Source organism: Lacerta agilis, chromosome 1 (assembly GCF_009819535.1).
Source record: "Lacerta agilis isolate rLacAgi1 chromosome 1, rLacAgi1.pri, whole genome shotgun sequence".
Classification (NCBI taxonomy): domain Eukaryota; kingdom Metazoa; phylum Chordata; class Lepidosauria; order Squamata; family Lacertidae; genus Lacerta; species Lacerta agilis.
The window spans coordinates 55,833,290-55,846,876 of record NC_046312.1 but is presented as its reverse complement, the minus strand read 5'-3'; the positions used below and the strand labels follow the sequence as shown (position 1 = coordinate 55,846,876).

At 41.3% G+C, this 13,587-nt stretch overlaps 1 protein-coding gene across 9 annotated transcripts in view; it reads right to left on the bottom strand.

Moving 5' to 3' along the window:
- Positions 1 to 13,261, bottom strand: part of LOC117047225 (golgin subfamily B member 1-like) — a 57,791-nt gene extending 44,530 nt beyond the window's left edge. For all 9 annotated transcript variants that reach the window (XM_033150184.1, XM_033150157.1, XM_033150140.1 and 6 more), the window contains exons 1-8: positions 13,152 to 13,261; positions 6,271 to 6,328; positions 4,460 to 4,603; positions 3,869 to 4,015; positions 3,223 to 3,315; positions 2,473 to 2,637; positions 2,034 to 2,219; positions 115 to 237 (exon numbers count right to left, since the gene is read on the bottom strand). In XM_033150184.1, the coding sequence (XP_033006075.1) occupies positions 115 to 237; positions 2,034 to 2,219; positions 2,473 to 2,637; positions 3,223 to 3,315; positions 3,869 to 4,015; positions 4,460 to 4,603; positions 6,271 to 6,315 (903 nt within the window). In that variant the 5' untranslated portion in view covers positions 6,316 to 6,328; positions 13,152 to 13,261. The remainder of the gene's footprint in view (positions 1 to 114; positions 238 to 2,033; positions 2,220 to 2,472; positions 2,638 to 3,222; positions 3,316 to 3,868; positions 4,016 to 4,459; positions 4,604 to 6,270; positions 6,329 to 13,151) is intronic.
- Between the last annotated feature and the right edge of the window lie 326 nt (positions 13,262 to 13,587).

Sequence of the window (13,587 nt, the reverse complement as noted above, 5' to 3'; positions counted from 1 at the left end):
CTAGCTGGCAGGACCAGTAGTCAGGGATGATAGGAATGTAGTCTCAAAACATCTGGAGGGATGAGGTTGAGGAAGCCTGTTATAGGTTGTTGACTAAAGTACCTTTTCACCTACCTGTTCTAGATCAGCACTAGCATCTGATTTGGCAGCCAGCTTAAAGAGTTCCTGCTCATGTTTTTGGGCCACTCCCATGAGCTCTTTTTCCTTTTCCAAGATCATATTCTGAAACACGCAGATCTTAAAAGCAGAACAAAAAAGTTTCTATAAAACTGATCTACAGTGGTACCTTGGTTCCTGAACTCAATCCGTTCTGGAAGTCCATTTGACTTCCAAAATGTTCGCAAACCAAGGTGCTGCTTCTGATTGGCTGATTGGCCCTAGAAACAATGCTGGCAGCTGAAATGGACATTCAGCTTCCAGAAAACGTTTGCAAACCGAACACTCACTTCTGGGTTTGCAGCATTCAGGAGCCAATTTGTTTGGGAGCCAAGCCATTCAGGAACCAAGGTACCAAGGTACCACTGTATACATAACAATATCATTAAAGCTTGAATTTTCAACTTTACCATTAAGTGACTACTAATATTCCCCTAAAATTTGAACAATTTTGGATTAAAACAAAATTTAAAAAATCCTTCCAGTAGCACCTCAGAGACCAACTAAGTTTGTTATTCGTATGAGCTTTCGTGTTCATGCACACTTCTTCAGATGGAAACTCCTTGAAGTCCTACCTTGAAGAATGACATAGAATCTTTGTGCTGCAGGAACTGAGAAACAACGGCACAAATATTGTGCAAAAGACCATCACTCTGGGTCTTAAAAGGAGCTTTTTAGAATCCCACATTAGTATCATTTAACATACTTCAAAAATATTCTTGATTTCCATTATGTTCACTAACCAAATTTCTTCAGGGCTCCTTCAGCTTTCCCTTTTCTTTTTCATTAAGAAACTTTAGAATACAAAACAATAAATAGCGAACAGCTCAACAACAAAATGACATCACTTTTTTAAAGTTACAAAGTCAACAGAACATTCTTTCCCATTTTCCAGCACCAAGAACTTAGAAATTATAGTGCTAATGACACCAATACCAGTCTATATGTCAACACCAATCTTCAGAATGTGAATTAGTGACTTTGCCCACTATTAATCTTTCCAAATTTAAATGAATTTTTTGAGGGGCAGTCTATTTTTCATAGTGTGAAAAATGAACTCATTCTACATAGCAAAATATTATTCTGAATTCATTATACTTTTGAACCTACATATCTCATAGGTAAAGCTTCTCGGATACAGCTGCCTTCCAAACATTACTACAGCATCAGGGTATCTCTAGCCAGCACACCAAATTAGGCCCAGCAGGGGTCCTACTTTGGCCCCCAAAGCCATTTTCACCAACCCATTCCAACCTGCACTAGATTTGACAGCATTGTGTCATAAGGTGTGAGCAGGTAAAGAAGTGGCCACCAAGGAACAATCAGGAACTTGAAGTGTGCTCCTGACTGTTCCTTGGCAAGCAGGCCTCCCCCTCAGTGCAGATCAGCTGACAGGTGCTGACAGGGAGTCCCACAGGGATCAACTGCTCTAGGAAGTTCCCCATCAGACATTCACTAGTGCAGCCTTTGCAGTCCTCAGCACTGATAAGCTTATGGACACCTAAAACCCCTCTGAAGTCTGTTTACAAGTGTTTTGTATTTATCAAGTGATTGACAGGTGGGCAACCCAACCCACCTGTCAAAAAGAGGCCCACAGGGAGTGAGAGGAGGAAGGATCTGGTGGATCCAGTTTCCACACCGTTGGCTGACTGTATCAACAATCCATGGACAATGCTATAGAAGTTTTCTAATTTTATGTAATTACAGTTCTAGCCACAACCAACACAAAGCATGCAAGCTCTTTTGGTGTCACATGTGTGTTGTCTGCCTCAAACACAGAAAGCAGTATATGAAAATTTTGCAATACTTTGCCCTATAATCAGGAGCCAAATCCCAAACATCGAAGAATTAATTGTTTTCGCCAAAGGCATGCTTACATTTTGTGTATACATTGCTTCTCTTTCCTGGAAATGCTCCCTCTCTTTAATCTGAATGCTTTTAAGATTTTCATTTTGTTCCAGGAGACAGCTGCATCTTTGTTCACTGTCTTCAACTTTCTTGATAAGGTTCTGAACCAGAAGTTGCATACTCTGCAATGAAGCCTCCTTTGTGGATAGTTGGTTCTTTGAAGTTCACAAGAAATGACAGTTAGAGGACTAGGATGAGAATCATCCAGATCAGATTAACAGCATGGACAAACAAGTATTTATTTATAAGTAGCAGCAATTACTTGTAGCAATTGGATGCTTATACTTTCGTGAATAGTGCTCAGCATACTGAGTAGTTGCCGCATCAGCAGAGGAACACCCTAGGTAATGGAAAAGCTAGGTAATAAGAAAGATGGCACTTTTATATAGGTTCACAGCTTAAATATACCTTTAATTCACTGTTTTGGATTAGTACTTCTTTGGCATCAGTTGATCCACAGGCTAGCTGTAAATCAATTATGAAGGCTTCTTTTTCCATTATTTTTTTTTGCTTCTCAGCAAGCATAGTATCCATTTCAGCACCACGCTGGTGTGCAGCATCCAACTCCTCAATCTAGAAACAATCAGAAATGTTGTTGCTGGTCACACTAGCTATCTACCCACTAAAATCAGCTTCATTTATCTTCTTTGTTTTCCATTACTTTCTCTCCTCTAAGTATCATTCCCTGTTTTCAGCTTTCCCCACCCACAAAATACTCAATAGCTAGGTTGGCCAAGATGGGCAAATTTGTTTCTATCATTTCTGTGTGGTACTGGAATGTTACTAACAAGGATTGTGCTACTGGTATTACTTCAAAAACACCAACATCATCAATACTGATTCCACAGCTGGTAACATTGTGGGTTGAATGGGCAGAGAATTACAGAATCATAGGAATTGAAAGGGATGCTGAGGATCATCTGGTCCAACACCTTGCTCTCAACTGGAAGCCTGATACGGATGACTTCTGAAAAGTCCACTCCTTCTCTGGAATTTAAATATTATCAATTTCAGGAATTCACAAAACTGACCTGCCATCCTCAAATGAACACTGGTATAGAAATCTAATTTAAAAAATAAAAATAGCTGCTCAGCTTTTAGACATAATGCAAACACCCAAGATAAACAAAATCTTTACAACCTTGAACAAATCACTACCTTTTTCTGTAGCTCTTCATTTTTTTGGGCATTCTTTGTTTCTAGTTCCTCAACTTTCTTTTTAAGTACCAATATTTTTCCACGACTTGCAGCCTCAAATAAAAGAAAAGGAGAATTATTTGGGCTATTATAAAAAACCGGGGTACTATAGAAGGGCTATTTTTCCCCATTAGACATAATACATAAACACTTATTAGGGAATAACTCTAGGCATGTCTATTCAGAAGTAAGTCCTACTGAATTCAGTGGGACTTACTCCTGGGGAAATGGGGTTAGGGTTGCAGTCTTAGTCTAACTGAACACAATGGGACCAACTTTTGAGTGAGCATGAATAGGATTGCACAGTTAAGACTTAGATCATAACCAGTAACATGTACACACAGCTAGAGCTTTGCTTGCTGTTTTCATCACAAACTTTCCACTGCTACAAAGATGTCACTGTTTATCTTAAGAAGCTACTTGTGGTAACCACTTCAGCAAAAGCAATAAACCAAGCACAGGACAGATGCATGGGATCACTCACTTACCCAAATATGCATATGCACACATTGTGTATGTGTAACCAGGTTTACAAAAACAGAAAATGAGAGAACAAACCAAGACATTACCAATGCCTATTTGATTTTTTTTTTAAGATATAACTCACTCTCTTTTGCTCAGAATTTCCTTCTTGGGTTTCATCTCCTGATAATTGATTTTTGAGTTCCTCTAATTGTGCTGTTAAGGATGTTACTTTGGCTTTGTTTTGCAGCTTTAATTTGGAAATCTTGGCTTCAGAAGCTTCTTTTTGTGCCTGAAGATTATTAACAGTTTATTTTTTAGACAAAAATGCAATCTGCCCAAACAAATAACTTACAAGCATTAGAGAGATATCTACATATATGAAAATAACAAAATACAAAGCCAGTTTTTCCACTGAAAGAATGGCAGAGCCAAGACAGGTGGAGTTATACATTACAGTTACCATTAGCAATTTGGAATGGTTTAATCTTAACCCTGGGTTTATTAACAGCATCTGTTCATACTTGGAATACATTTACATTTTGAGTGACAAACAAGTTTGGCAAGTTATCAAAACTTAAACTAGATGGAAACTGTACCTGATAATTAACATCACTGTTGAGACACCGTTTTGAAATGCAACTTTTAGCTTATATTTATAGCAACATGCTCGTGCGACAACTGAGTTCATTTTCATTTCTATATAATAAACAAACTTTATGTACATACACAATACCTTTAATTGTTGTTCTTTAAGGCATAATTCATTATCCTTGTCCCTGACAAGTTCTTTGAGTTGTGCTACCAGCTGTTCATTTTGGACCAGTTGTTCTGTCAAATCGGTCACTGACATGCTTGCTGCTTGATATGGGCCATGAGCCTAGAGACAGAGGAGTTAAGTTTGCAACAACAAAATGATGCAGGCAAGACAATTTCAATACATTATTGGAATGTAATACTTCCCATATTTCAGTGTAAGAAGAGAGAAACAGAATAAAGCAAATTGCCATACCAGCTATTTGTTGAAAGAGAACACTTGAAGCACACACTGAAATTTCCTGCAGCAAGAACTGCACCATTCACTTCAATGGAGAAAGAATGCCTTTGTGGAGGCAGAGCTTCCCTTCCACAGAAGCAAAAGCCAATGAAACAGTTTTTAGAATTGATCACTATTCTTCTACCCAGACCAGGAATGGGGAACCTCCAACCAGTGGGCTGAATGTAACCCTCTACACCTCTCTATAAGGCCCCAGGCCTTAATGCTTTTGATCCTGTTCCATGCATTCCTTGAGTGCCTTGAGCTGTCTGGAATGTGTAATTGAAATGTGATGGTGTCTTTTGCTTGCCTGGATGGAGATAAAATTGGGATTAAAAAACCCTGGCTTTAGTGTGGCTGGAATGTAGCTCATAGTACAAAAGTAAGAGCAACATCTGTTCAACATTTGGTACTAACACTTAAGGCCCTATACATCCCAAGACCAACTTACTTCAGAGTCTCAGAGACTTCTTTATTGGTTATGTATGCAGTTGATCACTACATTCTGCACAACAGTTTCTCTTTAAGTTCCAAAAATAGTTGATGTCCACCCTAGAGCAACTTGGCACAGGGTTCTCCATGTGGCTGCCCCTGTTCAGATGACCAGCATTCCTGCCAAGATACTGCAGGCATCCACTATCTATACTTTCTGGAAACAACTGAATACTTCATTATTATTTTTTTACAAGCTTTTCCAGCTGGATGAAAAGGTATCTGCCATAGATGTTCATGTTATACTGTTTTTAAATCTATCTTAAGGGGTTTTTTGTATTGTTTTCTAAATTATTTTTAGCTGTTTTATTATATGTTTGTAAATGGCCCAGATGCACATTTGGAAAGGGATTCATAAATGAATGAATGAATGAATGAATGTTGCTCCACCCATTCCCTCCCTCAAAAGCATGCAACTCTGGACTCTTGGATTGAAGACGTTTCCCCAACCATGACCTAGATTCAACTTGCTATCATATGCATACATACTTGGAAGTAAGCTCATTAACTCCATGGAGCGCATCTCTAAGCAGACATGCAAAGGACTGCACTGTCAATGTATTAAAACAGAAATCTTGGTATTTTGTATAATTTATTTTGAGGCAATTTGAGTCTTGAAAACAAAGAATGTGCTGGGTTGCCCTTACTTGGTTTTATTAAAGCTGAAAGCACAGCATTCAGTTGTTTGAACCTAGTCCCTACACCCAAACAGCCAGTCAACTGGATTTCAGCTTGCTTTAAAGATAAACCAAACATGAATGGAAGCCTGTCCCTCCCCATGTCTAACCCCGCCCCCTCCTTGGAAAGCGTGAGTTTTTAAAAACTAAAATATACAAACAAAAGTAGCCCAATGCAGTTTCAATGCTGAACACTAAATAAATATTTAATATTTGATACTTAAGAATCTACAATAATCAGTACAAAGGTTCCTTGTAAAGGTGTTTAGAATAAATGTATCATCAAATACTGTGTATAAAATTCAAAGTTACCGTAAGTCGGGTTTTTTTCAAAGTACTTACTCCAGATTTAGTAGCTGAAACATCACCGCTGCCCCAATTCAGCATAGTTTTAAAATAGCTATAGGAAAGCAAAGAGAAATTAGTTTACATCAGTAATTTCAGTGCCAACTATTATCTTCAGAAACTTTTAAGCTACATTTTCTGCCCAAAGGCTACCCAAAGTGGTGTAGAAGACAATAAACCTACATAAAACAGTAATGAGAAAACATTAAAAGCTAAGAACCCTGCAAAAACCCAAAGCTAGAAAACTGTTGCTAAGTAGCAGCAATTAAATACATTATAGGCTGTACAGCCCAGCCAGAAAAAAACACCTTTAAGAATAAGAATCTGCGTGGCCCCTGCCCCATCAAAATGATGATGAGGTAGTCAGACAAATCTCTCAAGAGAGTGGGTTCTACATTAGTGCCATCACTGAGAAAGGCTTACCCTACATGCCTCCAACCTCATCTTTGCAAAAGATAGGTACAGTTAGTTCAATTGCCTGCTTTGGATGGGGTTGCACTTTCCCTGAAGCAGCAACTTGGTAGGCCTGGGCAATATATTGACATATCACCCAGGACCACTATGAGGGGCAGACCACAATGACAGCTTCACTCAGCAGTATATTGCTGGTGAAACCGCTGCCACTCCTGAATCCCTCTGCCTCCAACACCCAGTGCAGTGGGCTGAGGGAGAAACACGCTGCAGCCGGAAGCTGGAGGCAGAGGGACTCAGGAGTGGCAGTGGTTTCATCAGCGATATACTGCTGAGTGAAACCACCATCATGGTCTGCCCCTCATACTGGCAGAAGGAGAAACAAGCTGCATTGGCGAGGTGGATAGACCCTGTCCCACTCCTGCTCCAACTGGTGCAAGCTCTGTCACCCTTTTCCACTGAAGGGGGCACGGCTGCCCGCGTCTCAATGGAAAAGTTTAAAGGAGCCCCCACCTCACCTCCAGCTCACACAAGCCAGAGGCGGGGTGCAGGCTCCGGGCAGAGGCAGCCTTACTTGGCTACCGCCTGGGCTGCCTTCATCTGGGATGGTAGGCTGCATCTTTTCTCCCCGAGTGGTCGTTCACCCCAGGTGGAAAGATGGAGCCCACCCTTCTGGTCAAAGGCAGCCAGGCAGCCCCACTCTGCAAGATGCAAATAGGATGGCTTTGCATCCTGTGCCTTGTTGTCTTTGCCCAGGAGGATGGGTTGCATCCTTGATCCTGGGGTGAACAACCATCCCACGAGGAAAGAGGCAGTGCGCCTGCATGGGCAAAGGCAAAGGCAGTCAAATGCACTGAGCCTGACACAAAACGCACTGAGCCCCAGGTGCCATGCGACCGGCAGGAACATTGGAGTTTGCTCAACTGGGGGGAAGTCGTCGTCCCCGCAGCTGAGACCTGCAAAGGAACCAAAGATCCCTGCTGGTCACACTTGAGTGGCAGGGTCATTGGTGCTTGCTCAGCTGGGGAAGTGCTTTTCTTTTCTACCCCCCAGGTGAGCAGCAGACTGGGGCCAACTACATTGGTCCCAGCCCATTAGCTGCTAGGGTAAAAGTGCCTCAGCTCCCATGGTGAGAGCTGAGGCAGTTTCACCCCGCACTTCCCCAGCTGGGGACAGTGCAGCATGTTTCAACATCGTGGTTTATCATGAAACTGTGATGTTTGGCTGTGAAACATTGTGATGCTGAAAACCTTAATTGCCCAGCCCTATAGCTTAGTGGCTTCGGATGCTCTTGGATTGGCTAGGAATGCCTTTTACAAGCTTCAGCTGGTAAGACAGCTACATCTATTTCTGGGCTTGGGTAACCTGACCATTGTCATGCATCCAGGTTGCATTACTGCAATGTGGTGCTGCCCTGGAGGTTGGCTCAAAAGTTGCAGTTAGTGCAAAATGAAAAGGTTCACCCACTCACTGGAGCAGGTTTGCCACCATGTTATGCCACTCCTGAAAGAATTGCACTGACTGCCAATTACCCATCAAGCTAAGTTCAAGGTGTACAAATCTGTATATAGCTTTGGACCAGGATAGCATATATCGGGGTCCCCAAACTAAGGCCCGGGGGCCGGATGCGGCGCAATCGCCTTCTAAATCCGGTCCGTGGATGGTCTGGGAATCAGCATGTTTTTACATGAGTAGAATGTGTCCTTTTATTTAAAATGCATCTCTGGGTTATTTGTGGGGACGGCCTGGTGTTTTTACATGAGTAGAATGTGTGCTTTCACCCCAACTGATCACTGAGCTATATAGGAAAGGGCCCTCCTGATGATACCATCTTATCAGAAAATTTGTTGCATACAACATAGGAATCAGGCCTTTAGGCTGGATGCACCTTCTTATTGGAACTTCCACCAGGTGCCTCTATTTTCTTTTGGGCAGTTATTGAAGACTTTTCATTTTTCAACAAGACTTTTAAGGGGGTATATTGATCCCATTCTGTACCTGCTGTTCCCCCTGCAATCCCGTATCTGCAGCTGCTTTTCTGTCATGTGGGTTTCTGGACACATGTTTCCTGAGTTGCAAGGGAAAGTAACCCAGGTTGCTGTTAAAAATAGGCTAGAGCAGGAAGAATAAAGTGTCTGCCTTCTGCCCTTAATGTGGGCTACTATTATTCACTATTATTTGTTAACTGATTTTTATTTGCCTGACTTTGAAGGAAACAGCTCCACCTATCCTAAAATGCTAGCAATCTTCACATTATCAAAACACACACACACTCTCTCTCTCTCTTCTCAACTATATACAGTACAGGCATGCATAAATAGAGTGATCAGGGTGCAGCATATTCAAAGTCAGGAGAAACTAGTTCTGCTAGTTTCCAGCAGAAGTTGACTGTTGATTGGATTCAGAGAAAAATGTGCAGGAAGGAATTGATTTTCCCCCTCCAGAAGCACCCCTCAACCTCTGCTAGGGGTCAGAGGACATAAGGTGGGCTATGGTGTGAAGGGTTGTGCAGGCTGCTGGAAAAAGAGGGGGTGCATATAACTACTGACTGACTAGCACTTCCAGCATCAGAGCAGTTTAAAATAGTCACAAAACTTGTAAAGTGCTTTGAAAGTTTTAAAAGCAGGTCAGCCCCACATGACACATAGCAGAATAGCCAAAATGGCAGTGCAAATCAGCACCTGATTTGGAAATAAATGTGTGTGTTGTCTAAGAAGGCAAAGAGAAGCCTCATAAAGAAGAAAAAACCGTACTGACTCCTGTTTATACATGTCTGTACACACCCTTATGCCTAGACTCTAGATACAATTACATGGAATTAAGTCCCACTGATTTCAGTGGGGTTTGATTTCTCACAATGGCCCTAATCCCATGAGGCCTATTAAACTTGTATATAGGCTTAGATGAGTACAGCAGCATTTTAAGCTTTCTGTTGTAAACAGCAGCTCTCCCATCTTTCATGGAATGCTGCTTCTAACAGTTTTAGAAACAGATTTTGATTCAGTACCGGGAAGCTGCTATTTAAAAGGGGACCGTTTAACACATCATAGCAGGCATAGATATTATTACATCCAACTTTGGATCCGAGCCCATGACTTCTGCAGCTAAAACTCTCTAGTCAAGCACTTGAGTTTTATTAATTGCATTAGGAATCTTAATAATGAAAGTTACAGGTGGGTAGCCGTGTTGGTCTGCCATAGTCGAAACAAAATAGGAAACAAAATAGGAAATTCTTTCCAGTAGCACCTTAGAGACCAACTGAGTTTGTTCTTGGTATGAGATTTCGTGTGCATGCACACTTCTTCAGATACCAATCAGTGGGACTTAATTCTTCAGATACCAATCAGTGGGACTTAATTCCATGTAATTGTATCTAGAGTCTAGGCATAAGGGTGTGTACAGACACGTATCTGAAGAAGTGTGCATGCACACGAAAGCTCATACCAAGAACAAACTCAGTTGGTCTCTAAGGTGCTACTGGAAAGAATTTCCTATTTTGTTTCCTATTTTGTTTTAATAATGAAAGTTACTGTTCAGGACTCACAAATGTCACTAAACAAGTTTAACAGCACACCAAGAAGCTCCCTACTCACTCATTGTAACTGGAGTTATTTTAGCAAAACAAGTTTTACTTTTGACCGACCATCAATGGTGTTTTAGGCATAATTAAAACACCCAAATGCTTGGGATAGGCAACTGCTTCTTTAAAAGCAATACTGGAATTACTAATACTCGATGATATCGGAATTGTACCATAAAGGCTTTTATTTTAAAAAGTGCGTGTGCAATACTCAGTTCTATTATCTATCATGCATCTATATTCTGTATCAACTGAAATATCCAGACAGTTTGTAAATGCAGCCTCACAAACAATGCACTGCAATAATCAGAATTAAAGGTTACCAGGCAACCCAAAGCATTTTTCTTTGTCCTAAAAGAGCTCAGAATATTGAAATAATATATGCTTTAAAAAGTGCAAAATGTTTTATAACCTGATCAGGTTGTGAAACATTTTGTACTTTTAAAAGTATATTTTATTTCTATATTCTGTACTCTTTTAGGACAATGAAAAATGCATTAACAGCTGTAAGTTTGCTGCATTACTAATTCTTTTGATTCTATCATTACAAATAGATCCCCCAGTGCTGTTGTACCTTTTGGCAAGATGCTCTGCTTGCTTTAAAGTTACGGTTGTATGAATAAAATCTTTTACAATGTTACTTTAAAGGCTGTTCTTCAAACATACTGGTACTACATATTGACAGTTTTATAAGCACAGGTTGATTGGTTGGTTGCACAACACGTTCATCCACAAATGAAAAGGGCACGCTAGAAGCTGATTTATATTTACAGGGGAATGTTTTTACATTAAAATGCTTCCACAAAGGTAGTGAGAAGATCACTCAGAAGCCTAGGTGTGCATTACTTGGGCATAACATAATGTTAGAGGATTGGGAAAGGTTGTGAAAGGAGGGTGTTAAGTTTACCGCATACCGCCTGTTATGTTTTGAAAGAAAATATGATGAAAATGATGTATAGATGGTACTTAACACCTGTAAAATTAGCTAAAATGTATCATACACATGATAATAGATGTTGGAAATGTAAAGAGAAAGAAGGAACATTTTATCATATGTGGTGGACTTGTCCAAAGGTAAAAGACTTCTGGGAAAAGATATATAATGAGTTGAATTTTTTTTTTTTAAAAAAAATACATTTATCAAAAAACCAGAAGCCTTTCTACTTGGAATAACTGGTGAAGAACTGCCCAAAAAAGATAGAAGATTCTTTCTGTATGCTATGACAGCTGCGAGACTATTGCTTGCCAAAAACTGGAAAACACAGAACATTCCAATGATAAAAGAATGGAAAATGAAGATGCTGGACTATATGGAACTGGCCGAAATGACTGGAAGTAAATTGAGGCTAAGGTTTAAAATGAAAATAGTAAAATTGGAAATTAGGGTAATAAAAATAGATGATGTTAAAAAGGTTAATTTCAAGGATTTTTAAAGCTTAATAATGAAGTTGGGAAACTGCTAAAGATGTAATATAATGAAATTCAACAAAGAGGGATTTGAGGAAGCCATGTAAACATGTGAGGAAGGTTAGGAAAGTTAAATTTTTATTTGTCTCATAAATTGTGATGAGGTATATTAACTCTGTTAATGTAAATATGTTGTAATCCTTTTTTAATTTTTAAAATTTGTTCAAATTGAATAAAAATATTTAATTAAAAAATAGGTGTGCGTTACTTGAATAGAATACTGTTGTTTTACATGAAGCGTTCTCTTGCAGAATACTTCCAAATGGGTGTATATGGATAAAATTCCACATCCAGACTTGAGCACTTATGCATCCTTAATTAAATTATCTTTCCATTGATATATAATTTTATGGTATTACTCCAAAAAAGTGGTGTAATGAGCCATCATTGCCAAAACAAGATGACACCTGATTGGCTCTCTAAACCATGGGTAGGCAAACTAAGACCCGGGGGCCGGATCCAGCCCAATTGCCTTGTAAATCCTGTCCGTGAATGGTCTGGGAATCAGCGTGTTTTTACATGAGTAGAATGTGTCTTTTTATTTGTGGCGCCTGCCTGGTGTTTTCACATGAGTAGAATGTGTGCTTTTATTTTAAATGCATTTCTGGGTTATTTGTGGGGCATAGGAATTCATTCTTTTTTTTTTTCAAAATGTCTGAGGGACAGTGGACTGCTGGAAAAGTTTGCTTGACCCCTCCTCTAAACACTCCTTTTTCCCGTTATTTGACTATAACTTTTGATAGAATACAGATAATCGAACAAACCTTGTTGCATTACATTCTTCATTAAATTATCTTTCCATTGATATATAATTTTATGGTATTGCTCAAAACAAAAGTGGTGTTATGAGCCATCAAACCTCGGAAATACACTTTTCCCAAAAGGTTTCCACAATTTTGGCCACTAGTGTATTTCACCCCTGATAAGAAACACACACACCCCACACACACTTGATGTCACCAACCCAATGCTTCTTCCATAAACCACATCAGGGTATATACTTTCAGTCCCATATCCACTCAGAGGTCAGTCCTACTGAGTCCCAACAGAACTCACTCCAAGGTTCCTATGACTCTACCAAAAAAGGCAGCAGTCGCGACAGGAACTCCCCCCCCCCAATGAGCAGCCCCGAGAAAGGAGCTGTGCCTGACTCCCAAACACCACTAATACAAGGAAGCAGCTCCCTAAAGAACTCAAACGACCAAGCTAAGGAGCCTTTCCATTGCCCCTCCATTCCCCCCGAAGGGTTGTGGGGCGAAGGATCTCGGCTCCTCGAGAGAGTTCCAGGTAAGAACCAAACCCAAGGGCGAAGTGGGCGGGGCGTCCCTTCTGTTCCTTAGGGCAGGCGACCCTCGTTCTCTCTCTCGCTGGAGAAACCCGGATGTAATGGGGGGAGGGGCCGGCAGCGCCCCGAACTCACCTGAGGGAAGGAAGAGTGTCGGCCGGGAGCGACGAGCTCACCGCCGCCTCAGCGGGACCCGAGCGGGCGCAGGCCGGACCTTATAGGCCGCCGCGTCGCTGGCGGCTGCTGCTGCTGCTGCTCCTCTTCCTCCTCGGCCTGCTCCAGGTGGAGAGCCAGCCGGGAGAGTCATCCCGACACACCAGCGAAGGCCGCCGGCCGGGACCGGGTAGCTTTTCGGCGTGACGGCCGTGTTGTGCGTGCGTGAATGCGCGAGCCTGGCGTGCGTCGGCGTGCGCGCTCTGAGGCATCGGGCGCAGCCAATCGGCGAGCAGGGTTTCCCAAACCCGTCCTGCCACTTTCCCCCTCCCTTGCTAACTCTTTCCATCCACCTGCTGGGCGGCCGGTAGGGGTCATGGCAGGCGGGGGGGAATGCAATATGCAAAAGCCTCGTATC